This window comes from Synchiropus splendidus, chromosome 10 (assembly GCF_027744825.2).
Source record: "Synchiropus splendidus isolate RoL2022-P1 chromosome 10, RoL_Sspl_1.0, whole genome shotgun sequence".
Classification (NCBI taxonomy): domain Eukaryota; kingdom Metazoa; phylum Chordata; class Actinopteri; order Syngnathiformes; family Callionymidae; genus Synchiropus; species Synchiropus splendidus.
In genome coordinates, this window is record NC_071343.1 from 23,081,891 (window position 1) to 23,109,094 (window position 27,204).

Consider the following 27,204-nt stretch of genomic DNA (forward strand, 5'->3'; position numbering starts at 1 on the left):
TTTAATCCTCAAATTGAGGTTTAACCTGGGGGGACCAGCAAAAGGTCCCCACAATTATTTTTTTTTGTTTTGTTATTGTTAGTTTTTTTTTACATGGATACGTCTATTAGATTGTAGTTCTTTCTCTCTGGAATTGAAAAAATAAATAAATAAAAGTAGTATTATTACTATTATTACATTATTATTATTATATCATACTAAAGACCTTCTGAATGATTGCATTTGTTATTGTCACTTTTAAAATGAAATATGAAGCATTTATAGTGTCTGGAATTGTGTCACTGTGCCACCAAACCAACTTCTTTTCCTAATGTGCAACTAGACTGGTCATTCTCAGTCTGGTAATTGATCAACTGGAAAAGATGCAGCAGAAATGTACATTCTATACATATGTATTTACTATGGCTGAGGGAAAAAAATCAATTCTCAAAAATATGGATTTTTTTCTAGGTAATTAGTTGGGAAGCTGAGCTGAAGCGCTGCTCAAAAGAGCAGCTGATCAAACACACAGGTTTAATATCGTTGACAGTCTTGTTTTCAAACAACCATTTTAAGATGTATCCCAAGGACTCGTTGTTGGATTCATGTAGCTGATGCTTGCATCAGGCAGCCAACTGTCACTCCACAGTGCCACTTCATGAGCGCATTAATAGTATATATACATATTAATTACTTGGCTAGAAAGGCAAGACAAATGGGAAGTGTGGCCTGACAAAAGCCTCCTTTGGACAGTCTTACGACACTTACTAGATACTTGTCATTCCTGTGCTCACATGTTGTTATAGCTCTGGAGGATTATAGATACTGGAATAACATCATTTATGTGATCGACAGTCATCCTGGCCTGTGAAACTGTGGGAAAAATAGTTGGACATTGGTTATTTAATCTGTAGAACCTGTTCTTGCACCTTGTTGCACATAAACTGCTCTTGTATTTATGAAGCGTGAATAATACTATTTATAAATACACAAATCCAACCACAGTCAGCACTTTAAGCAAATGTCTGTGGGAAACTGTGATGTGCATTCTTATTATCATTTATTTTTAAATTAATAAACCACAATCGCAATATAAATCGAATCGCAATATAAACCAGAATTGTGATATAAATCGAATCAGCACCCAAATTTACATCAAATTGGGCCAAATGCATATCGTTCCAGTCCTAGAATTTCAATTATTGCCAGAACCTAACCTGGCTGCTTTGTGTGTGTGTGTTGGGGTCAGAATTGGCAAACAAGATTCAAGAAAACAAACAAGTGGAGATCAACCCCAAAAGCAAGTCATGCACAGCTGATGATGGAGAGACAGCTGATCAATCACAAAGCATTAATGAAGAAACAAATGAGCATCCAGCTGAGCATCTGACTTGGAATGGTACAACATCGACATTGCACCCAAGCACCTGAATTGAAACATCCCATCAGCTCAGCTGTTGTCATTCTAACTGTTGTAGGAACAGGACCCGGGGAGGAAGACGCGGGGAAGCAGAATGAAGATGTCTGATGTTCGTCAACAGTATGCTGACCATATTTAAGAGAAAAAAATGCTGCAGCAGTTCTGTTTACAGGATAGCTGACTCAGCATCCCTTTGGTGGCTCTCTAAGGGCCACTACACCTCATGTTTACCATTGAGTCTGGAAAAAGGTCTCAGTTCATTGCCGTCTAGCAGCTTAACGGTCCATTTGCAGTGATGATTCAGTCTAGAAGTGCTCGTGATTTTATTAGACCCGGAGGATCTGGGCGGACTCACGTCTCAGGGCTTCTGAAGGCGTGAGTTCGAACTGTCCATGAAGACACTGTGAATGGACAGAATGTTCTTTTGTGAGTCAGAGGTCGACTTTCATTTCAGAGGAAAACATACTTGGTTCAGTGCTTGTATCGTGTTAGTGTCATATTGGATGAACACTGTACATTTTGGTTTTGCAGATAGCGGAATGTGGTTTTAGCTGGTTTCTGACCCGTGTTTATTTACAGCCGTGCTGTCCTGACCACACTGTCTTCAAAAGATTCTGCCTTGAACAACAACATTCCGAAAAAACTGTAGATGCTTCTCGAGTCTTGGATTCATGTACATCTACATGTTATAAAACAGTGTAAACAATACGTGATACTTGATGAGATGATCTGATTGTGACAAAATAAAATATTTGGAGAACAACACCCTGATTGTATTTGCCACAATTTATCAGTCAGAGCTTGCGTTTGTACTTGACCAACTTGAGAGCTACCTTTTCGAATCCCCATTTTGAGCTACATTTCTGTGACAAGATGAATACATTACATATAAAAATGATGGATCAATATAGACACAATGAAAAAGAACCGATTAAGGACTAGTTCTTTTTACATTTTCAATGTGTTTTTTGTCTCACACACACGAAGTCACAGGTTACTGAATACAATTTTATTGCTGCTATTGCTGTGTAGTGAAAAATCAAAGCAGGAAAATAAATAAATAAATAAATAAACCCCCACTCCAAAAAGGTGTAAGCCAACATTCCATTGTGGGCAGTCAGGTATCTCCATGCATCTGGAATCTCAGATAAAGGTCTCGCTGCTGCAGCATTTGGAGTTTTCGTGGGCTTTGACAGGTTGGATACAGTCGGCTTTGGCAGGCAGGAGGGAGTAGCTGCATTAACAGTAAGGGATTGCAGTAGTGACAGGCATCTCTGCAGCAAAGCCATTTATTTTTGACTTTGGAGAGAAGGCAGAACAGAAAATCAGTACTCTTTCTTCCTGCACTAAAGATGGATAAGAAAATAATGGTGGCTGGCTTAATTTATCCTTCGTGTCATTGAACTTAACCTGCTTTCTGTAATCTGTGTTTTCTGTGCATCCGTGCACCCTGTAGGCTTAATACTGCCCTTTGTGTCAGATACAAATTGGCTATATTTTCAACAACAAATGCCCATTCCGCTCCTCATTCTGTCGTTCACGTCTTACATTTGTGTGTAGCTGTCCGGCACATGATGTCATGCCCAAAACATCTTAGGGTGATCAATATTCAAATAATTCAAATACCACATCACACCATGGGTGCACAATGATCACTAAGAACAAAAAACATTGCCTCCAAGAACCAGAGTGAGTGAATGAAACACGCAGGGATGAGGAACTGTGAGAACAAAAAAACAAAAACAAAACACACACACACTCAACAGAACACATACAGCAGATTGTAAACCAAAAAACATGGCGGAATGCAACGGATATGCAGTAGCTAAATAAACTGAGACTGAACACATGAAACACGAGAGGAAGGAGAACTTAACTAGGATATGTGAGGCAACCATCTGGCATGACAGACAGGAACCAGAAGTAGAGTGGAGCTGATTATCCGATTGGTCCCAGCTGTGTGCCCCAAATGCTAGGCAGGGGTGACAGACAACACAGGAACAGGAAACACAAAACACCACCAAGGGTAACAAAATAAAAGCGCAACAATGAGAGCATGACAGTACCAACCATCAACATGGCCATACCCGTGGAGGAGGAAGTCAAGGTGTTGAGGGATTATTTCACTCATGGAAGGTTAGCAGCCTCAAGGCCATCCCCAGGCCTGCTCTCTCAGTTTGGCCATTCAACGAAGGGTGATAACCTGATGTCAGGCTGGATGAGGCCCCCAGGCGTTTAGGAACACTTGCCAAACTTAGGAAGGACCTCTATTGGAGACCACGTCGATATGGATGCCATGGAGACGGAAAACGTGATGCGCAATCTCAAGAGCAGATGGGAGCTTAGCCAAGGGAATGAAGCGTGCCATTGAGAAAGCCTGTCAATGATGATCATTATCGCGGTCATACCTATTGAAATGTGAGACACAACTGAGATGTGATAGAAATTGAGAAAGACCGGCAGGACGACGGTGGAAGGACTTGGATCAGTTGGTGCCATCATCCCAGGTTACCAGAAACGTTACTGGATGAGGTTTAGGGTACAAAACTCTCCCAGGATGACATACAAGCTTGGAGTGACGTTCTTCCAGAGTAAGTCTTGTTCTCCCCACCCGCATAGCCTCAGATTTATCAACATCAGTCAAGACGTTAGACTGGCTCGGAAACGCAGGTTGTGAGAATGGGACAGTCTCTCTTGTACAGACTCCCTGATCCATTTGTCAATGCAAATCACTAATGTGATTAGCAAGGATAACTGGTTCTGGGAGCAAGACCTCCAGCAAAAGCAGACATGAGAGCAGACTCATTCCACCCTGACTCAACGGCTTCTATACAGAATTGGACTTTGGAGAATTTCAAAACTAATTCTTTAGGGGAATCCTGGGAAAGAGATGTGAGGTGTTTTGAAGCTCTTGGTCCACTCCTGAAAGGAGTGTCAAACACCGTCCACATTTCAGAAGAAAATAGCTGATAACTGTTTCTTTTTTTTTTTCTTTCGGCTTCTCCCTTCAGGGGTCTCCACAGTGGATCATCTTCCTCCATCTCACTCTGTCCTCTGCCTTCTGTTTTCTCAAACCTACAAACTTCATGTCCTCCTTCACCACGTCCATAAAGCTCCTCTTCAGCCTACCACTCAACCTTTTGCCTAGCCGTTCCGACCTCAACATCTTCCTACCAATGTACTGGCTATCTCTCCTCTGTCCAAACCATCCAGCCTCTGTGACTTTGTCTCCTAAACACCTGCTGTTCCTCTGATATACTGCTTCCTGATCCAATCCATCCTGGTCACTCCCAGAGAGAACCTCAGCGTCTTCATCTCTGATACCAGCTCTGCCTCCTGTCTTTTCCTTAGTGCCACTGTTTCCAAACCATACAACAATGCTGGCCTGACCACCATTTTGTAAAGTTTCCCTCTCATCCTTGCTTTCACAGACTTCAATTCCGGGTCAGATAAAAACTCAGGGAAACAGTAACATTATTCCAAAAAGCTTAATGAGACGTTTGTGAACTGAAATCACAAACAAAATATCACTCATAAATTTACAGGAGTCACACACGCATCTAGAGCATGAGTGCATTCAATGTAGATAAAAACAGGCATGCAAGGACGTTGGGTTGCCATAATAACCAAGCGAAACAGAACGCCGCGACCAAACATTAAAAAAAAAAAACAACATCAAGGTTTTAACTGTGGCACTTATTCCATCCAGCCTGCACTCGCTTCTTCACCTCTTTCTCACACTCTCCAGCCTAAGTACTTAAAATCCCGCACCTTCTTTATCTCTGCATTCTGTATCTTTACCTGTCCACATGGGTCCCTTTCATTCATACGCATGTATTCCGTCTGCGGCTACCCTTCATTCCTCTTCTTTCTAAGGCAAACCTCCACATCTTTAGCTTATCTTCCACTTGCTCCCGGCTCTCACCACAGACCACAATGTCATCTACAAACATCATCGTCCAAGGGGCTTCTTGTCTAACCTCATCTGTCAACCAGTCCATCACCATCGCAAACAAGAAGGGGCTCAGAAATGAGCCTTGGTGAAGTTCCACCTCCACCTTGAACTCCTCTGTTACACCTGCAGCACGCCTCACCTCTGTCTTATACCTAGGGCTGTTTTTAAAAAATCGATTTTCTGATTCTGAATCGATTCGTACATTAATTCCATAAAATCGATTCGTATGTCCAAAGATCGGATTAATTAATTTACGTTTTAACACATTCTCCGGGAGAAGTCCAACCCCTTTGACGACCTCACGAATTACGTGACGCGACATCACCCAGCGCTCCTTTCCAAGCCATCCACCGGGCCACAACAAATGAAACTCGAGCGAACTTTACCACTACCGGGTAATTCTGCACGCTCTGTCAAAATAACTGAAGCGATTGCGGGCTTCATTTGCAAAGATATGCGCCCGTCTTCCGTCGTTGAAAACGGCTTCAGGCGGCTAATGAAAGTAACAGAGCCACACTACGTTATGATGTCTCGCAAATGTCTGTTATCCCAAACATGCACCAGTCAGTAAAAGAAAACATGAAAAGTAAGCTTCAGTCAGCAGTCAGGGGGGGCATTACAAGTGATACGTAGACATCTCTGGCTTCGCAATCTTACGCGAGTCTGACAACTCACTATATTGATGAGGAGTGAGACCGCTTGTCGTACGTGCTACAGACCACAGAGAACTGTTTACATACTGCACAATGACCGTCAGGTTGCTGTGAAGTCAGTCACCAGCACTCTGTTTACATTTTCAGTGGCTGAGAATATCTTTTTTTTCATTTTGATAATAAAATAAAAATGCATTAGTATTAAACTGCAGCATCTTTTGGGTGAATTTTTTATGTCGTATTTCTAATAATGCACCAGTCCCATGAGCCAGTCACATCTGGCGTTCTGTGTCTGGATCTTTATTATCATTTACTATGAATCCTTCCTTAATTTCCTGTGGAATGTCAATATGATACTAGTATTAATAAGTTGCGTAACTTGTCATGTGATTATGGCAACAGCTCAGAAAATGGTTTAAATACTAACCTGAATCGAGATTGGATCGGATCGAATCGTGATAATCGATTCTAAGTCATGAGAATCGGAATTGAATCGATTCTTGAAATTAGAATCGATACCCAGCCCTACTTATACCTGCCTTACATGTCCTGCACCACTCGAACAAACTTCTCTGCCACTCCAGACTCCCTCATACAATAACTCTTCTCTTGGCACTGTCGTATGCTTTCTCTTTCTGTCCACAACGACACAATGGAGCTCCTTCTGACCTTCTCAGTACTTCTCTATGAACATCCTCAAAGCAAACACTGCATCTGTGGTGCTCTTTTTTTGGCATGTAGCCAAACAGTTTCTAACATATGCTAACTTCTGCCCTTAGTCTACTTTCCACTACTCTTTCCCACAACTTCTTTGTATGGCTCATCAACTTTATCCCTTGATAGTTGCCAAGCTGACCTCTCCCTTGTTCTCGAAGATGGGCACCAGCACACTTCTCCTCCATTCCTCAGGAATCCTCTCACTCTCAAAGACCTTGTTAAATGTTCTAGCCAAAAGGTCTACTGCCACTTCTCCTGAACACTTCCACACTTCATAGGTGTATCATCAGGACTCACTGCCTTTCCACTCTTCATCCTCTTCCATGCCCTTCTCACTTCAGCCTTCCTAATCTTTGCTGGTCCTGATCTTCTACTCTTTGTTATCTCTCATTTCCTCATTCATCAGCTCTTCTAAGTACTCTTTCCATCATCCCAACACACTGCTGTTACCAGTCAAAACATTGATCAACCTAACTTGCTGCACGTGCTTCCCATCTCTAACTCTCTTTCACCCTCCTTAATGTCCAACCTCATATACTCACGCACCAAAAGAAGGAAGACACTTATTCAGTACCATGATCCCATATTGATTTGTAGTCAATAAGTCACATGACCTTGATGCCACAGAGCAAAAATGATGAAAAATGATCTTTACAATTAACAATAATAATATTATCTAAATATTATCTAAATACATCATAAATCTCTTAAGACTTTTTAAAGCAGGACCTTGACACTATTGAGCAAAAAAGATATTACATGCATGTTGTTAATCAATAATGCATTTTTTGAGATTGATGGTGACAATGTTGATGGACATAATTTGTCATACTAATGTGTGGCATAATATTCTGAAATCCTTTTTCCAAAATGTTCCTTGTCACTGTTCCCCACAACAATCCCTTTCAACTTGAACTTAACTTCAGCCAATTGGAAAGCTTTCCCACAGTTTAGATGGCAAAAGCCCAGGTCAAAGCTTTCCCAGAGATCCATGAGATGGACTTCAGCACCTCCAGAAAACAATTGGTGAAAGAGATTTGGCTCTTCAAATCTTACATGCTTCTGGTATTTATAAAGTTGTGGTTGCTGTACTCTTGTGAGATCATATAACTCTCAATCTCAATACATGTATTACTGATTAATGACATTGAAATATTATTTTACGATTTTGACGATTATCTGACTATTCCTTGATCATTTGTGACTGTGATAGTTTTTCTCCTGCGTCCTCGACTGTCAGTAATCTCAGTCATTTTCTTGAGCTTGTGAAAGTAGCATGGATAAATGAAGACTGTCCCCAGTATGTACTGTGTTTCTATTATTTCCTTGTAAAATAAACATGAAATTTCTTTTCATAATTGTGGCTGTGCAACGTGTGTAAAACCATATTCTGTAAAAGCAACAGCCGAGGTCTGTCATGTCTTCGTGTCTGAGCTGAATTCAGGTGGACGATGGCTTGTCATCTTTGGAACTGACACAGAAATAAGGTGACCAAGCAGAAATCCTCTGTATTCTTGTGTTTGTTATGCAGCTGCTCCTGGATACCATGTTTTGCCCAAATCTGGATACCATGTTTTGCCCAAAACTCCATCTCCTTTGCACCTCCTCTCCAGACCAACGTGAACCCTTAATTGCTGCCATGTTGTTATTGTGAATAGATTGATATATGCACAATAGTTCAGTCTCCTTGAAGGCATTGCACACTTCTGGGAAACAAGGGCACATAATAGTAACCCCCAATTCAAATTACACATACATTGTCCTCACAGCTGCTTGCCATGTTCCAAGAGGAATCCACCTTATTGCTGGGGATGGTAGACCACAACCACCGAAGTGTTGAGAGGGCTTTAAAAAACACAAAGACAAAAATAATGTGGAAACTTCAATCTGACACGATGTCTTCAGTAATTTTAAAGTTTTACATCATACATATTTCAATTTCTGGACAGACAGCTTCCAGAATGAAAAAAAAACAGGTGACAGAAAAAGTTTTGTCATTCCAAATAAACTCATCATATTTATTATGTTCTTTCAACTGAATCAATTTTATGACAAGACAAATTCTTGAATAAAAAAGGTGACAGAACAAAATGAACACACTTAAGAACATCTCATCTCAGATCATGTTGCAAATGTCTAACTTGTGGATCAGAAATCCCAACTAAAATATTACTTTCAAAATCCCTGTACAAAAACATTGGTACAAAAATGCAGCACTGTGAAAAAAAGTTTTTTTTTTAATACTGTGAATTTACAGTTTCTAAATTGTGATGCAGTCTGGAAAGAAGATGGTGATGCAGGATTAGCAAGTCTTGTGACAGCAAGAGAGGTGTCAACCATCCATTCGAATGGAGCCTCATTCTTCAGCCCTCCTTAAACTACTGCTGCAGTGTTTATATTGCGCAGTCGTATGGTGAACCGGGGCTGAAGGCAGAGCTCCGCAGTGTGTCCAGGCAGTTCACCAGGATGAGGGTGCCAGTCAGATGCTTCCAGTGTTTAGTTATTGGGTTCTTCATCTTATCTAGACCCAGGTGCAGTTCCTGGATGACATCCCTGTAGCTGTCTCCAATCTGTGCTGCCCATGTGACCAGGAAATCATAGGCAGGTTTCCACATGGCCTGCAGAAAAGCGGAAAAAGGGATGCAAACAAAGGGGTTGCAACAGCAGGTCAGTGTCCTCCCCTTACACCAATCTTCTCTTCATACTGCATGAAAATCATATTATTATAGCATTATCATCGTCATGCTACACACCGAGGTAACATGACAAATCTTTTTGGTGACTAAAGTCAATGGCATTAGGCACAATATGACGATATGACAAATGAACCTTAAGGAACAGGTGATTACGTTGGATGCCCCTGCAGCAGTGACAAAAAAGACAACTTTACATTCAACTCAATAAAAAATACATGCAAACAGGTTGCAGTTGTTTGGTTCAAAGACTCCCTCATATGACAGTGTCTTCAATGTAATCTAATAAATAAAGTGAAATCTACACTTCACCAGTGGCATGAACATGAGAACTTTGCTGAATACAGCCAACAGGTTAGTGGCGCAAAGGTATTTCTGTGAAAGAGCAGTATGCGAAATGCATTTTATTATTTATTACATGCTGGAAATCCTCCATGCATAAAAAAGATCTTTTTGTTGTAGACCTTTGTTGTTTGTGGTTTATTTATTAGTTACTTTTATTTTATTTTATTTTATTGTTCATGACTGCAGGTTATTCCAAAGCACTTTCCTAGTTGATTGGATCCTCGCTGACCATGGCAATAAAGATGATTCCGATTCTGATTTAGTCTTCTGAATGACAGCTGGAGTCATTTGTAGAATCTATCTCTGATTTAGTGAGAAGAACTTCACTTTACCTCACTGTCAACAATGCCATTCTTGTCGCGATGCGGTGCCTCGTACGCCTCCATCTGCTGGCGGGAGACCTTCACAAGTCTTTCAGCAAGCTCCCGCCACCGCCCTGCCACCTCCACTGCTGTGGTCAGCAGGACAAAGTCCATGACTAGTCTGGCTACGAGTCCCTGACAGTCCATCTTCAATAAAGCCTGCGAGAGCACAGAAACACAGGATAGAGCGTGAGCAAAGTGAGTCAACAAACAGTAGAAGATGAATCAAAAAGCAGAGTTTTTTTTCAATTGCATCCCTGAAATCCCTTTTGAAATCTGAGCTTTGTGCATGTTTCACATTCTTTCCAGTGGAAAAAGTATTAGGGGCTTTGTCTGACTGCCACGCTTCTGAGTAGTTGGGTCACATGGAAGTGGAGACGTGAAAACACATGCATCAGAGAAATTTTAATCATATAAATAATATAAATAACCAATGTTTCTGTCCAATGATTACTAAACTATAGAGTACGTGCTCACCACCCGGGGAGGAGCATGTGAAGGAATGTGAAGGACTACAGGATGTTGGTGAGGAAGAGGCAGGGCAGGAAAGCAGACTGTGCCGAAGACAAACTGACACTGTTGTGATCATGTGTGTTTGTGGTGGAGGAAGATGAAGCCGGGGGTGCTCTGTGGAACTTGCTGTGTGAAGTCTCGTCACACTTTCTAAAACTTTCAGATACTTAAACAGATAAAAAACAATCCATAATGATTGTGCTACTAATCCATTCTTAAACTGTGTGCAATTACATTGTGCTATTGTTTGCTTTTTTCCTTGATTTTTTTTCTTTATTAAGGTCCCTGAAAATGAACTACAAAGAAAAGAGCAAAGATGTCTTTCTTCATGAGGACTTCGCCTGCAGAGCAGACATTGATAACTCATGCAAATGTTTCAAAAATCTTCCTCTAAATAATGTTGTGAGACCTGCGCTTTGAAGTTAGTGCTTTACAAATTTCTCTCCCGCGTGAAATCTCGATGTTTCGAGAGCCAAGTGCAGTGTGACATCGCTTGATGGTCAGGGGTACTTCCTGGCAGCAGTGTCATCACACAAGAAAAGCAAGAATGATCGATGAGTGCACCGGAAGGTGATTATACTCGTATGAATGCCAGGAATTTAAGGAAAGCTGATTACTGCACCGATCGATCAGCTGGGCGATTTCTTTTATGATGTCATCATGATCGGCCGATCAAATGACAAATATATGTTAATTTTTTTTTTTAGATATTTTATGTATTTATTTTTAATGGGAAACTAGTTATATTCAGGCGTGATGAGAATTGTTATTACTCTTTAAAAATTTCCATCACGATGTAAAAATAACAAAACAAAGCTGACATTTCGCTGGAAACTGACACAACTAGTAGTGATGCTGCAGACCCACCTGCAGACCTGAGACCAGAGCATACCTTGACCCCAGATTCGAGGAGCAGCCTGTCAGGTTATAAGGCAGCATTCTGGTATTTAACAAGTGATTAAGATTACATTGTCGGTTTGATCTGTTCATTGCAATATTTCCTAACACAGTGTTGCTGACTATTATTGTGATATTGACGATCGGTGTACCCATATTAATTACAAATTCTGTTGCTAGTCTTGCCTGTGAAAATATACAGGACAAAGGCCTAGTGAAAGATTTGTGACAAAATTTTATATTGAACACCGCTGGAATGGCAAAATAGAAAATTTAAGGGGCAGTCTATCATATAAATATAATTTACGTTGAGATGTACTATTAAATTGGCATTATAAATTACATAAACAGAAATGCACTTCAGCCAGCAAGTGGAAGCCCATAAACCAGGGATCACCAACATGGTGACCCCTGGTTTATCGTGATTTCAGAAGTGTGTACTGAACCAATGGTAGCCCTTCCAATCACACAGAGCCCTTGGAGTAGCTCGTGGTTTGCTAAATGGTTGGTGACTCCTGCCATAAACAAATAAATATCTATGCGAAGTATAAATGGTTGGTGCAGGACGGGTAGAGAAGCTATAAAATCACATTGCTTCTATAAACTACAAAAACATCACAATATTCTCAAGTCAAATATGCAGTTACATCCTGAAATTAATTTAGGCTTTTAGCTAGGGGGGGCGTGTGGGCGACCTGAGGACATCCTAAACTGCCAATGACAGGAGGAAACCGCAGAAAGGTTCCAAACTTTAACCATCATTCGCAAAACTAACTCATAGATTTTTATTCAGAGGAGTATTTTGGAAATCAGAAAAGTCGTTCAAACTTTGTTTTTATAAAAATATATTTTTGTACAAATAGATGTTCGCAGTTGTCATGTCAGTTGATTGCCTGGTGTGTTGGGAGGGGAGGGCCTGGGAGCGGGGCTTTGGACACCCTGTTTCAAAATCCTAGTTAAAAGCCTGAATTAATTTCATATTTTAAAACTAACTTACTTCAACTACTGAAGTTTGCATCAACTAACCCAGTAGACGAAATGATTTAATACAGTACCATTCACTGACGATTACCTGTTTGAGTGTTACCACGTCACAGTTTCACTTTCTGAGAACACAGCTCAGCACACAGGTTCGACCAATAGGAGAAGACCAAGGACCAAAATGACATTGCTCATTGATTGGTTAACTTTTGAAAATGTTTAATTATCACATTTTGGCTATATATTCCGACCGGAGCAACCAGAGAATTGACAACGTGGTGAACAGTTATTGTACAGCGCAGCCTTATTCCTTTAAGTTAATCTGTCAATAAAATCAGATGCTTATTAGGCTAATAAAGATGAAAACACATGAGTTATCAAACGCCTGCACACATTGCCGGTCCCGGACCTCAGTGTTCTGGGAGTTTGCTGTTATTTTTGTATGATGTTGTACGCCAAGAAATCGATCACATTCTTTGCTGCCCGCCATTTATCATTTGTTTGAGGTCGCTGTTTTCCGGCATCTAGCGCTGTGTCGCCTGAGGCAAGAAGCTCACCCCCAAGGTGCAGCTCTCCAGCCGGGATCAAGTCCACCGCCAAAACCCAACTAGCTTGTGTTCACATGTCGGACTTTTGAGCTGAACGCACTTTGTGTTGAGACAGAGTGTACAGTGTGAAAACCCCCTTAGTGGAGTAGCTCAGAGTTTGTTTTTTAAAAAAGAAAAAGGCTTTGGTAGCCATCCAAAATTTCTGGAGTCCTTGAAAATAAAGGCCCTTGCTTAAAGCCAGGAGTATAGCAATAATTTTTCATTGCAAGGATAACTGTCAGGCAGGGAAGCAGGCTCAACACAAACAACAAAAACAGATTTCAGAAAAACACCAGGTTATGAAGGTCTCAGGACAATGGAAATACCGATAAATCAGACTTAAAAACAGATTCCGACTGACACTATTAGATTGAATGGACAAACATTCAGTTGATGCTTACCATCAGGAGTTCTTTCTGGAATGATTTCCGCTCCTTGCTTTCCGAATTGTTGCAGTCTTCCTTAAGCTTCTCCAGCACACACGCCACCCGCTCAGGCTCACTGTCCAACTCAGCTCGGCAGAAGTGAGTAAGGGGCATGTTCTCATATCCAAGGGCATCTGCAAATGCTCGCCAGTTGCCAATGTTCTCCATTAGGATTGTTCTCACTGATGCATAGATATAGGTGAGGAACTTGCAAGGCTTTAGTGACTGTTCCAGGAGCATCGATGTCATGAGTTCTGGTCCGGATAACTCATGACAGCTGCTGACTTTGCCCACAACAAGAACATTCTTGCAATGGACAAATCCTAGTTTTCCTTGATAGTATCCAATGTACCATTCCTTTGTCCATAACTGTCCCTTCAGTTTAATCTTCTCCTCACTCAACAGAGCCACATAATCACCTTTTTTGTACTCAAGCAGATACTGATTTTTGCTTTGCCGAATGACAGTTTTGATGAGTTTTCCAAATTTGAGGTTATTTATTCTTTTGTCTTGGAAGACGGGGTATTTCGTGGCCACAGCGAGTGGAGACAAAACTATTTTTCCCACTTCTTTTTTTTTGAGGAAGCGGCGGTGCATTGATGTCTTTGGGCCTTTTTTGGGTGGAGGTGGTGGTGTTTGGACACAAAACTGAGCTAGGATAACATCCTTGTTGTCTTTGACTTGGATTCTTAAAGTGAAATCAGAAATGTCGTCAGCGTTTTGTGAAGCTATGATATAGACCAGCCGGCTTACTTTACCAAGTTTGATCTGAAAGCCCTGCACCACACAGGCTTGCTTGCTTGTCTTCACCTCATAGTTGGCCATGTTTGAATATACCATAACTTGAAGGTCCTGTGGTTTTGTCAAGGAAAACTGGTGCTTTCCCCACAGCTGCAGGACAACTGGAAGTGTTGAATGGGCCTGTTTGCCTACTTCATTAACCAAAAGCGTTTTTGGGGCACAATCATGACCAAATATGGCCACAACTGTTTTAAAGGAAGGATGAATGTGTTTAGGACCATAGACACCCAAGGTGATCTTTTTAACCACATTTTCCCAAACAGTGGCGCCTGGAGCTAACATCTTTGACTGAGCAACAAAGCAAACATACATGCATGGTTCCAAGTTATCCAGAGAAACCTGAATGGTGTCTCCATACATGTAGGGCTGGGGAATTGGAGTATAAGGCCCCTCTTTACAATCACTCCTCAGACACAAAATCTCAGTGGTTAGCCTGCACTCCATTTTAACAACGACACAGACTTTCATTTCCAATGAGATTGGAGTGACCGTTTCCATATTGCTGAGTTTAATTTCCACTACTGGGCTCGAAGTCGTGCAACGGTCATTGTTCAGTTGAAGTGGTGGGTCAAGCAAGGCTTTGATTGATATCTGTTGTGTTTCTCCTTCAAGAACGTGACCCTCTGGTACAAGAATGCTGATGCTAGTGTCTGGCAGCTGAACGGCACCACCTGAGCTGTCCAACCTACAGACAATATTAGTTTCCACAGGTTGCGTTTGTCCCCACCCAGGGTTCTGACCCAATGAGTCCAGATCATGACAGGACCTGGCAAGCTTGCGGTGGTTCAACCATGCTGTCCGGAAGTCCTCTCTGCTTTGAAAATGCTCTGGCTCGGGTGCTTTCAGGCCACTGAAGAAACTCTTAGGGCCATCTGACTGAGCTTGCAGAACAGAAAGTTCAGAAAGACTGTATGATCGTTTGCTTCGAGAAAAGGGGTTGTCCCTGCAGAGTTGCCAACCCTCTGCAGAAGAATTTGGATTACAATGATTAGGCATAGTTGATCTGAGGACAGACTGAGCCTCTGATGGTGAGTTGAAAAGAAGCACATCGACAGATTTTTGGTTATAGTTTTGATCCAGTGAACACTGAGGGACACTGTTCAGGAAAGGGTTGCTGGAAATACGAACTCCAGTAAAAGGATTAGCACTTTTTTGTGTGGTGGACTTAAGAATGAGATCTGACCACTCTCCCAGAATGTCCATTTCTTTGGCAGTCTCTTCAACACAGTCTCCCAAAGAGTCAATCATACCACTGTCACTGAAGGATGAGTCTCTGTAGTTGATGGGTTCAACATAAGCAGCGGGGATGTAACCCATTTCTGTGTTATTGTGGGCATACCACCACTCGCCTCCTGATGAGTCCAGAACATACAGCGTGTCACCTTTGGAAAACTTCAAGGTGGTAAAGCTGGATGGGCAGTAGTCCTTGATGGCAATGACTTCTCGAGCAGCGGTTAAGGAAGCCGTCGCATCCAGACGTAGGGTACTAGGAGATGGCACTATGAAGTAAAAGAGTTGAGAGAGTGAAGTTAGTGAATCTGAGCATTACTTTGAACACATCACATTAGTAAGAACCTGTCTGAATCATGGGGGCTTTTAACACTGTGGACTCTGTCTCGAAACAAAGTGCATTCTGCTCAAAAGTCCAACATGCGAACGCGTTGTACGGCGCGACTCCACGCAAACATGATAAATGCGGAGAAGTAAATGGTCTGATTGCAGTCTGGGCAGACAACACAGCTCAAAAACAACTTCGCAAACTCTGAGGACACTGAGGAGTGCAGCTTCAGTAGCAGAGAGTGGTGCTGCGGACCTGGAGTCATTGAATTGCGGTGCAGCTGACTGCGGGTGTTTGATAACTCGTGTTTTTTTTTTTTTTTTTGCCTTTATTAGGCTGAGGAGAACAGGGAGGAGGAAAGACGCTGATTTTTCTGAAGTTATTGAGGAGTACCAGACTATTCATTGAACATTTTTGACGTCTGGATCTGTACCTCACTGACAAAAATCTTCTAGATCATCAGGAATCTCTCTCACTTTGTTAGAGTAGTATGGATGAATCAAGACGGTCCATATTACGCAGCATGTTAACAATATTTTCTGGTAAAATTAATAATAACACTCTTTCATATTTAATTCTGGCTGTGAAACACTACATTCTGTTACACGCATGGTGGAGGTCCATCATCAGTTAATATCTGAGTTGATGATGTTCGTCAAGCATGGGCTTGCCACCATGGGGTGGCAAATAGGTTCGGACTTGCTTCGTCGTGGGTCACGAACCAGCTAGTTTCGCATAGGGCTGCACAGCAGGTGGTGAATCGGACCCTGCTTCCACAGTTTTCTTCATATCAAAACCATTCCAAAATAAATGTTTTTCTTAGCAAATTTTGTCATTGGAAATGAATAGGTCGAGAATAAAAGCTGAATTTTGCTTGCTTGCTCTTTCATTAAATTATGGAAGTCTCCAAACCAGCTTCTTGCTTCAAATGTAGCAACACTCTTCAACTGTGAGTCTGCATTTAAAAATCTGTTAACTCTTAAATTATTTTCATCAAATCTACTACAAACAGCATCCTCAAAAAGTTGTATTATTGCTCAGCACATTCTGTGATGTAAACTTGAGAAGGAGAAGCGTGCTTGTTGTGAGAAAATGGTGCATTCTAGAAAGTAGACTTTGTACACACTCCACCTCTTTCTTGTGATGTCCGGAAAGTTGTAAAACTTTCTGTAAATCTAACCACCCCACTCCAATGACTCCTATTCGGGCACTGAGATTCTAACAAAAAGTGAAATTTTCTATTTCGCTGAGTTCTTTATCACCATCGGGTGTTCTTTGTTGGAAATATTGTCTTTTGGATTGTGGAGTCTTCAGCAGCTTGCACCGTGTGCACACGACCAGGTCAGCGGAACGGATGTTTCCCCTCAACAACATGCCGGACATCTATAAGACGACAGTGGAGAGGCAGGGAGCAAGCATGCCGCCTGCTACGGAGGATGAAGAGGAGGAGAACTTCACATGCTTTGCTTTTGGACAGAGTCGCCACGTGTCTTAAGATGGCAGCGCTGTGGAAACACTCTGTGATTGGACATGAAAAGTCCTCTGACCTTCGAGATGCCCGCTTCGGCCTACGCAGCATACTTTGTGGTGGAGGGAGTGGACTAGAGGAAGGTGGTCCCCGACCATGGAGAGTCGTGTGGTGCCCGCCTGGATCCGTCTGGCCACGCCTCACCTCCCAGAATGCAAGGTTGATGTGTCAGTACTAATTATCAGCCCTTTCGTCATGCTGACGATCCCTCAGCTGAGAGTGTCAGATAAGACGACTGGATGGCGTTGATCGATCTGACAGACGCTTATTTTCATGTGCCCATCCTTCCCCGTCATAGACAGTACCTTTGTTTTGCGGTAGGGGGGACTGGTTTTCACATCAACGGTCTCCTGTTCGAATACTCTCTAGCACCACACACGTTCTCCAAGTTCGTGGATGTGGCTCTGGAATTGTTGAGGGATCGGGGGATGAGGATTTTGACCTATCCAGACTGGCTGACCCTAGCATACATCCAGAAGAAGCAAGAGATCACACAACCGCAGTCCTGAATCATATGAGGTGTTTTGGGTTTGTTGTGAATCTAAAAAAGCCAGCACTCAATTACAGTATCTGGGGATTCTGTTGGACTTGCGAGTCATGAGAGCTCGTTTATGAGACGGGAGGATGACGTCATTACTCGATCTTCTCAGCATGAACCCCCCGACACATAAAGGTTCATCACTTTTCACATCTGTTGACAGGACAGCACATCATGATCAGGTCAGACAGTTTGATGACAGTAGCTTATCTGACCTGCCTCCGGCTCTACATCGGGTGGCAGCCAGCATCCTGACATGGGCAGACAGTCGACTGTTGTCATTAAGGACTCAACATGTTCCGGGGCTTCTGAACATGGGAGCAGACAGGATATCAAATGGTGAGCTCTCATGGACGAGTGGGAGCTCTCGTTTTGATGATCTGGGACCACTTTGGAGTTCCGGTTGCAGACCTCTTCGCTACTTCCCTAAGGTTCAGACATTGAAAGGGTAAGATTGGGCTGCCTTGGATTATTTGAATCGGTAGTGACTACAATTCAGAGTGTCAGGGCGGAAATACACTTGGTGTCGTCATCTTGCCCACTTTCAGGAGTTCTGGGATTTTTGCAGGAGCTCTTTGATAAGGGTCGAGCAGTGGCGATGCTTAATGTGTTCGCTGCAGCTATCATTGTGGACCACCGGGGATATGGCCGTTTCTCAGTTAGGAGCCATCCAGTGATGAAACGGTTTCTACTGGGTGCACAAAGGATTAGGCCATCGGTCAGGACCATCTTTCCATGTTGGAGTCTTCAGATAGTTTTAAATGGTTTGTGCGGATCACCTTTTGAACCGCTGGAATCTGCCTCTTTGGAGCATTTAAGCCTCAAGATGGTGCTTATTTTGGCTCTGGCTTCAGCAAAGAGGGTGAGTGACTTGCATGTCTTCTGGGAGTGACAGAGATTCCATAACCTTTTGTCCTAACCCTGCGTTCAGGCCAAAGCTCATCACGTCTTCTTTTAGGTCAAGAGTAGTGACTCTTTGGGCCGTTTTTCCCTCCTCCCCATCAAGATGAGGAGTCTGCCCGGTTGCATTTCTTATGTCCGGTCAGAGCGCTGTGCCACTATGTGGATCGCACACAGACAGACAGATCATTTGTAAATTATGGTGGTTGTTCTGCTGGGATGGCTATGTCAGCACAACGTCTGTCTCATTGGATCTACGATGCTATTGTCAAAGCTTACGGAGTTAGGAGGGGTGGAACCTCCTGTGGGTCTGAAGGCCCATTCCATGAGAGCAGTCTCATCATCAGCGGCGTTATTCAAAGGGATATCTATGTAAGTCATCTGTAAAGCGGCATCTTGGTCTTTGTCTTCCACCTTCACCTGGGCATATCTCATTCAGTGTTGGAGAGTGTGGCTGGACCCTCTCTGGTCGCACTGGATGGGAGATAGTGATCAGTGTCGGGCCATGCTGGCAGAAAACTAATCACTACGGTCTTCACCTAGGTATGTAACCAATAGCGAAGCCCGTTAGAGGGCGGAGAACGTATGACATAGAAATGTTAGTTACCTGAATGTAACTTCAGTTCTATGAATACATGCGAAGCCTACTAACTGTTCGCCCAGCAGGCCCTGTTCTGTTGCTGAGTTCAAAGGAGGACTAGTAGCAGCTAACAAGGGGGTTTATGGGAGAGGTGGAGCTTACTTTTTCAATTCTCAGGCACAAGAAGCCCATTAGAGGGCTTCGCACGTATTCATAGAACTGAAGTTACATTCAGGAAACATTTCTATTCCATGTGTTGTACACACTACAGTCTCTCTTGAAATTGTGTTATGATGAAAGTTATTAGTGGACTTGGTCTCCAAAATCATTATTTGTTTATGTTTAATTATAATAGAGATACGGTGGCCAAGAAGTGCAAAACACAACACAATTAACAGGAAACACCACAAAATTAACTCCAAACACAACGCAAATAACAGAAAACACAACACAATTAACAGAAAACACAAAAACATTAACTTGTAACAGAAGTGGCGAGGGCGAGCATGTTAGTCCCACCCACCAGGTTAGCAGAGAGCATCTCTCATTGGTTGCCTTGCCAATGACGATCTCGTCACTCATTGGACACCAGCGCACACGTCAGAGCAGTGGCTGCTCACGAACCCTCGCTTGTTGAGATTATTCGGAATTACTTTAATGCAGGGCATGAGTATGATGTCATTCTTGACATGCTGTCAACTTACCACCAAATAATCCTCATGCGCACACTTAAGACGAGGCTAAAAGAGAATGGATTAACTCGTAGACATGGATATTCGCCACTAGCAGAAGTTAGATGTGCCATTACAGTAGAATTAAGTGGACCTGGGCGGTTGTGGGGATATAGAACTATGTGGCAGGTGCTCCAACAAAAACTACACGTGCAACATGATTTGGTGATGAGGTTGCTGCGACAACTGCATCCACGAGGGACGAATTTGAGAAGACGCTGAAGGTTCATACGACAGACATATCACTCAATGGGGCCAAATTATGTATGGCACGTAGATGGCAACGATAAGTTCAAGCCCTTTGGTTTGGCCCTGTCTGGATGTATCGATGGCTTTTCCCGGAGAATAATGTGGCTTGTTTGTAGGAATAAACACATGCCTGCGCCTTTGTCTTCGAGTGGTGCACTTGTGTCCAATCAGTGACAAGATCGTCATTGGCAATGCAACCAATGAGAGACAGTCTCTGCTAACCTGGTGGGTGGGGAACATGTTCGCAGCCACATCACAGCAGTGAAAACAGTTAGAGTAGAGCATGGCATTATTCATTTAAGAAACATTTATCTGTCAATAAAATCAGATGTTTATCAGCCTAATAAAGGCGGAAACATGTGGCGCTGAGTCGCCTGAGGCGACTCACCACCTGCTGAGAGTTTTCAGAGACAAAGAGCAGCTTTCCAGCTGGGATCAAGTCCGCTGTCAAAACCCGACTCGCTTGTGTTCACATCTCGGACTTCTGAGCCAAAAGAGCTCTGTCTCAAGACATATCCCGCAGTGTGAAAGCACCCTTTTTTTAAATTAAAGCACAAAATGGTTAAGGAACATGCTGCGGCATACATAACAGCTTGTCATGGCAATCTTGCCATAGACGGGCTCCTCAAGTAACCTATTCCTGAGACATGGGACACTTTACTGAGTGGAGGGATCATGTGTGGAGCCCTAATCACACTCTGGAGTTGTCTCAAAACACGACCGACGCTGGTGTGAGACCAGCTTTCATTAGTCACTCTGGGCTTTGTGTATGAAGAGAAAGTGCCACCTTCAGCTCACACCTCATAGCGCAATGAGTAGGTGGGATTTACATTATTCAAAGACACTCCCTCAAGAAGATGGGGGTCACTGTAGCGGCTGGATCTGTGCTGGACCTCTGCTGGAAGTTGGCTGGAACTGTGCTGGGAGGGGAACTATTGAACTGCTCCTACTGTACTTTCTCTGTCTCAAACTTAATAAATATTAAATTTCGTTGTAAAATCTGCAGTGTTTGCAAATTTTCACTGGTGTCAGGATTTCATGTTTTCCTGGCTTCCTCAGTGGTTTTACACAGACCTCACTTCAGGAACATAGCCCACTTCATTATTCCACTGTAGTTCTTTTGGTATTTCAGTTACCTCAATTTAGTTTTTCACTTCGGTGCATCATTAAATTCTTCCAAATTGTGGCAAAATCCACAGATATATTGTGTCATGCACTCACCTTTGACATTATTCACACTGCATTGCGATACTCCTTCATTCAGGTCAATGAGTGTCCCCTCAGATTTACAGCGAGGGAGGGATGTATTGTTGGTGCTGGCTCGTATTCGATGGGCAGCCATGATTGCAGTTGGCAGGGTGGTACATGAAATGTGGAGATGTTGGATATCAACGGAAAGCCATGACCTGCAACAGAGAAATCCCTGATCATCAGAATATCTAAGAAGGGTGTGACAGAGGGAATCTTTTGACATTGTTGCTTCTTTGGCATAATTCTAGCCAAGGGAGTCGTAAAGACATGACTGTTCCCTTATATCAACAAAATGAAAACTTCACAATTTTGAACAGAAACGATCAAATTGCATTGTCTGGATATTGAACTCGATTATAAAAGATCCCATAGTTTTAGAGACTATTTCAATTACTTCTATTTTCATCTTCTGGATTATGTTGACTTCATCTAACTGACACTGTGTTTAAGCATAAATAGCCATAATTAGATTATTTGTGTATTTCCTGAGGTGACAGGTTTCAGTTAGAACAGTCCAAAATCCTGGAGTCAGACTCTCCTGCTCACTGCTAAATGCTCCCCTGGAATACATAACTTCCTCTGGGTGAGCTGCTTGGAGGTGTGTTCTGAGAGTGGCATCACAGCCCCAATGCCACCCCGACCGCAGCACTTTACAGCAGCGAGTTGACTACCTTTGCTTACATCATGGCAATAACTGAGTGCTACAAAAGGCTTTCCATCTGAACCTGACGTGGCAATGTTTCTACTCGACTTGTAAGTCAATTTTGTGTTCACTGCTGTCTCCGTTGTGTCGGCAAATCATTAAACAAATGTGTACATGCTTGTTGTTTGTTTAAGTGTAGTATGTATGTTCACAGCGAAACAGATAAATTCATTTCATTCATTCATAAAATGTGATTGTACGTTCTTCGGGATTTGAATAAAATTGAATCACATTGTTATAACCACACAAAATGTTCTCAGGTTGGGTTTGTTTGACTTTTTTTCCTAATGTAATGCTGTGACTGTCCAGTTGTTTTAGGAGAGTGTTCTTTTGAAGTAAGTTTTTTTATATTGCAATAACTAATAACTAATAACTGCTCCCTGTGTGCATGTGGGTTTTCTCCGGGTTCTCCAGTTTCCTCCCACAGCCTGAAGACATGCTCACTAGGTTAATTGAACACTCTAAAATTGGCCCAAGGTGTGTGTGTGAATGGTGTGAGTGTACATGCCCTACAATGTACTGGCAACCTGTCCAGAACCTGTTCCCGCCTCTCGCCCAATGACTGCTGGGATAGACTCCAGCAACTCCCCGCAACCCTGAACCGGATTAAGCGGTGGTTAACTGACAATGTTTGTATGTATGTATGTATAGAAAAAAAACAAATTACTGGTAAATGTATATTTAAGTGTTAATTTTGAGAAATATGTAAAAAAAAATGTTAGCCATCTATAAATTAAGATAAGAAATTGGCCATTGTCCCAAATGTTACAAACTATACCAGCACACAACTCATGTATTCGTTCATTAATTTTCTGCTTGCTGTACTGAGAGCTATAGCCAGCGATAGACATCCGTCCAGACATAGCAGCGCACCCCATTCTGCCCTTACAGCTTTATCAAGAGACTAAAAGATCGCCCGTAAAGGCACTTTTCCTCAGAATTTAAAAGGTGGCATGTTTAACTGATGTTCTTTAAACAAAAGAGGCACTGAACAGAGTATCGATACTACTAGTACTTTTGATACATAAAATCTCAATGGCAGCCAGTCCTCAGCCTCTTGGTAAGCAATGTAACACTGTGCTGATGGAAACTATATGGAAACGTATATATTGCTATTGTCCAATTTCGAATGTCTCTAGCTAAGAGGAGCCTGTTAAAATATATGGGGTGCTAGCTCACACAGCATGAAGCACTAAAAACTTCCCAAAGTGGCTCCAGTGAAGTAGGAAATGGCTGAGATGGAAATGCCATTGTGATAACATCGGGTTCAAGCGCAGCTTGCCCAGCCCGCAGCCTTGTCTCTTTCACTCTCATTCCTCACATTATTCTTTGACAGGCAAGATAACTATGGATGAAAATAGTAAAGATGATCTATTCACGGTTTCCTGTTAAGCACATCTCTGCTGCTGATTGCTACTTGAGTCCCTGTCACAAACAACAGGAGATCAGTGTGCTGTGATGTTACTGTAAGATGCATTGCAAAAAGGGGGTCATTTGCTGAAGTTTACCACGGCCATTTATGATCATTCTATTTGCTGAGTTGCAGCAAGGAGCTCATGGAAACCCAAAACAAAAGCCTCCCTGAGTTGGTGTGACCTAATCTTTCACATGCTGACATTTAACAGTGGGAGAGCATTACACCAAACCACTGAAGTTTTAGTTGAATGAATAATTTAGTGTTTTTCTTATAATGTATACAATTACAGAATCTTTGAGGAAGCATCATGAAGTCAGAGTGAAAAGTATTATATTTTGCAAATATTCATGACATATAGGATGTGTAATTTGCAAAAATAAAATAATTAACTCATTCATTTATACTCTTTCAATACACACAGAATTACAATCAGACTTGTACAGTGAACTGATCAAGGGTCAGGAGAGGGGGAGGAAGTGGGGGCGGCGTCCAGTTCCTTCAATGATACTATGGCTACAAAGAAAATAAATTAAGGGTCCAAATGATCTAAATCTCAGTCAGCTGTTGTTTTGCTTGGTAGAATAACTGAATAACTTAATTAACATATATTTTAAATGTATGTGCCCTTTTATTTGTGTCAACAATTTCAAGGAAGCAGGACCTTGAAAACTATCTCATCTTCTGAGGAAGGTTTGTGGAGGGACTTGATTAGAAGATGCTTGAGCTCAGCATCAGCATTCAACAACCCCTCCCTCTGTTGGTCTCTTTCTTCAGTCTACTGTACATAATGAAAGTTGAGTTCAATTACATCCCATTGTGATTAGTAGTAGTAATAATAATCTGTATAGGACAGCAATATAGTTAACCTAAAGGAAGTTATGTCACTAGGACAGTGCTTCAATGATCCAGCATAAAACATAAGAAATAGAATGATACTAGAAATTGCTATTTCTGCATACTTCTGGACCAGCTGTGTGTGAGGAGGGGCCTACAGCAGGTGGAGGAGATTCAGCAGGAGCACCAAGTGAGGCAGGAGAGGTTCCATCCTCCTCATTATCATCACCAACATCATGAGTGGTTCCATCCTCCTCTTCTAATGACAACATAGCGTGATTACATTATTGTACTTCCTCTGAAACTGTACAGAACACTGAAGGCTTTTTTTATATTTAGGGCTCCAGAAGAGAGAGGACACCAAAGAACGGTCACGTCATGGCACTAGACAGCACTGACCACTCCGCTCCTCGGTCACCTTCCTCCCCTCATATAAAGAGACCCTTCCACTTTTCCAGGACGTCTCATCTGAATTAAATCACAAACAGAAAATATGATAGATCCTGTCACCATACGTACATAATGTTGTGTTGAATGCCAATGTTGTGGTGAACTTTCTCCCCGGACTAGATTGTTCGTATTGAAGTATTGAGTGAAATTACAAAATGTACAATTCGTGTCATTCACGATGGGGAAGGCAGAAAGTCTGCATGTAAACAACGGCAGTGATTAGCTTCCCCTTCTCCAGCACACGTCACTCAGAGATCTGGTCTCTGAATGGACACCCTTATGTCGCCAGAATCGCCATATGTATGTATGTAGTGTATGTAGTGGCTACCAACATGCCACCGATTAACTTTGTATGTAAATATAGATGTGTTGCTTGCGGAAGTAGACGGCAGTGTGAACGTATCTTTTAATGCATTGCATTGTCGCTTAGAAGCAAAAATCATTGTTCAGGCTGAGCTACAACAGTGTTTGTTTGCGTCATACGCTACTATTCGGCTTCTGTGACTTTTCGCCACCATAGTCAAATGTAAGCATTTTCTCACTATTCGGCGGAACATATTCAGTCACCAAATGTTTGATGCATCCCTACTTTTAATAATCAATTGTTATGGATTTCATCAATTTGTTCTTGCTCTAGTGATAATACAGTTTAGGGTGCGAGGTTGGGGAAAGCATTGTGTCGATGAGAAACCTCACAATGTCCAAACAAGGTTAAAAATACAAACTGTGCTGGTTTCCCCCCTTAAAAATATACATGTGAAAAGAAGAACATAATGCAGCAATCCAGAAGTGACAGAGAAACAGAGGGGGACGTTTTGTGGGGACAAATCAAATTCTTCCTCCTTGTGAAGACCTTGTGCCATTGTGAGGACCATTTGACAGGACCCAACAAATCCAAGACCCTGAAATTGGGGACTTCAAAATAACTGGGTTCATTATAAATAGGTTAAATAAGTTCAGCTCAGAGTCCTGGTTAACGTTAACCATTTGTTTTGGATGATTAGGTGTAGGGTGAAAGCATGGGGAAATCAATGAGCGGACCCAACCACAGAGTGACAAACCTGTGAGCGCGTGTGTGTACGAGCGAGAGCGCGATATGCATACTGTACATTATACAATTATTGGTCAGTCATAAGTTGATAAGAGCATGAAAGTGCAGATCAAACCCCACTTGTTACTGAACACCATAGCAACCACTCGCAGCAGTGAATCCCCGGACAGCTGCTAGTCAACTCAGCACTACCTCCATGATTTAGTCTCCTTCCTCCCTCCGCGTTGCCGCTTCAACGTCGTCTGTCCTGGGTGGTTATATATCAAACTGTTCAGTTTGGGATAGTGTTACGCAGCAGGTCACGTGACAGCCCACGTTATATTAAGGATCATTACGGCGTTTTGTATTCAAAAACATGACAGTACAGCTGTCGAAAAAGGACGAATTTCGCCGCAGTTCGCTACCATTGAAATCTCGTCTACCCAAAGCGAAGCCGTCTCTTGTCGACTTCAGGCACCTCTTTCCTCCGAAGTAGAAAAGTTGGGAGACTCGAAAAAAATCCCCAGACTTGTTCCGGTGGAGAAGGTTTTCAAAATGCCAACACAACAACAAAAGAACACAACAGCCTTCATACCTGAAAAGAATTCGTTTGGTCCCCCGGTACGCGACTGGAGCTCAGGCAGATTTCGTCGAGCTTTTCCAGAGGCAGTGATGTGGGCTCCAGCGGAGCAGCGGTGCAGCCCAGCTGATGTCACCGAGACGGGGTGGGGCTTCCCCTGACACATCTCCACCAGGACGTGATGTCACCGCGCTCAACGTATGAGTAACAAATAGCTATTTAAAGGTGCTTTTTGTATTTCTTTGTGTACGACCGATGTCGATATTCAATATAATTGGTCATTTTTGTCCAGGTCTTTTTTTTTTTTTTTTTCAAAACTGCCCTTCCTCCCTTCCACATCCAAATCTTTGTATTATTTTCCCTTCCCATCCCTAATGTGCCTTTCACCACCATCTTCATGCCCATACCCTTTTCCTTCCCATTGAATCTGAATTGATACAAATCACAACACCGGCACTGCACTTAAGTAAAGCAGTGTAGTGACTTAGAGGGAGGGGCGATTAAAACTAAGATGAGGTATTTTTATT

General features: G+C 42.4%; 2 protein-coding genes across 9 annotated transcripts in view; one reads left to right on the plus strand and one right to left on the minus strand.

Annotated features, from left to right (window-relative positions):
- Nucleotides 1-2,150, plus strand: part of LOC128765614 (dual specificity calcium/calmodulin-dependent 3',5'-cyclic nucleotide phosphodiesterase 1A-like) — a 49,804-nt gene extending 47,654 nt beyond the window's left edge. For 6 of the 7 annotated variants that reach the window (XM_053876421.1, XM_053876424.1, XM_053876425.1 and 3 more), the window contains 2 exons: nt 1,229-1,378; nt 1,458-2,150. In XM_053876421.1, coding sequence (XP_053732396.1) covers nt 1,229-1,378; nt 1,458-1,507 — 200 coding nt within the window. In that variant the 3' untranslated portion in view covers nt 1,508-2,150. The remainder of the gene's footprint in view (nt 1-1,228; nt 1,379-1,457) is intronic. The other variant, XM_053876427.1, reaches the window with a different exon arrangement.
- Nucleotides 2,151-8,605: 6,455 nt separating this feature from the next.
- Nucleotides 8,606-26,828, minus strand: LOC128766248 (SH3 domain-binding protein 4-like). 2 transcript variants are annotated; one of them, XM_053877759.1, is made up of 5 exons: nt 26,693-26,828; nt 21,634-21,818; nt 13,504-15,827; nt 10,095-10,283; nt 8,606-9,342 (listed from the first exon to the last, which is right to left on the minus strand). In XM_053877759.1, exons 2-5 carry the CDS (start codon nt 21,752-21,754, stop codon nt 9,118-9,120), a joined length of 2,859 nt encoding a protein of 952 aa, XP_053733734.1. In that variant the 5' UTR covers nt 21,755-21,818; nt 26,693-26,828; the 3' UTR covers nt 8,606-9,117. The 2 variants fall into 2 exon arrangements, with proteins under 2 accessions (XP_053733734.1, XP_053733735.1); XM_053877760.1 differs by lacking the exons at nt 21,634-21,818; nt 26,693-26,828 and adding an exon at nt 17,149-17,284.
- Between the last annotated feature and the right edge of the window lie 376 nt (nt 26,829-27,204).

Bases quoted from the DNA above. Each gene is read 5' to 3' on its own strand.
- LOC128766248 (XM_053877759.1), bottom strand. From the start codon at position 21,754: ATGGCTGCCCATCGAATACGAGCCAGCACCAACAATACATCCCTCCCT. The intron at 15,828-21,633 runs GTGAGTGCATGA...TTTACTTCATAG, and splicing joins CAGTGTGAATAATGTCAAAG to TGCCATCTCCTAGTACCCTA. The intron at 9,343-10,094 runs GTAAAGTGAAGT...GCTTTTCTGCAG, and splicing joins ATGGCATTGTTGACAGTGAG to GCCATGTGGAAACCTGCCTA.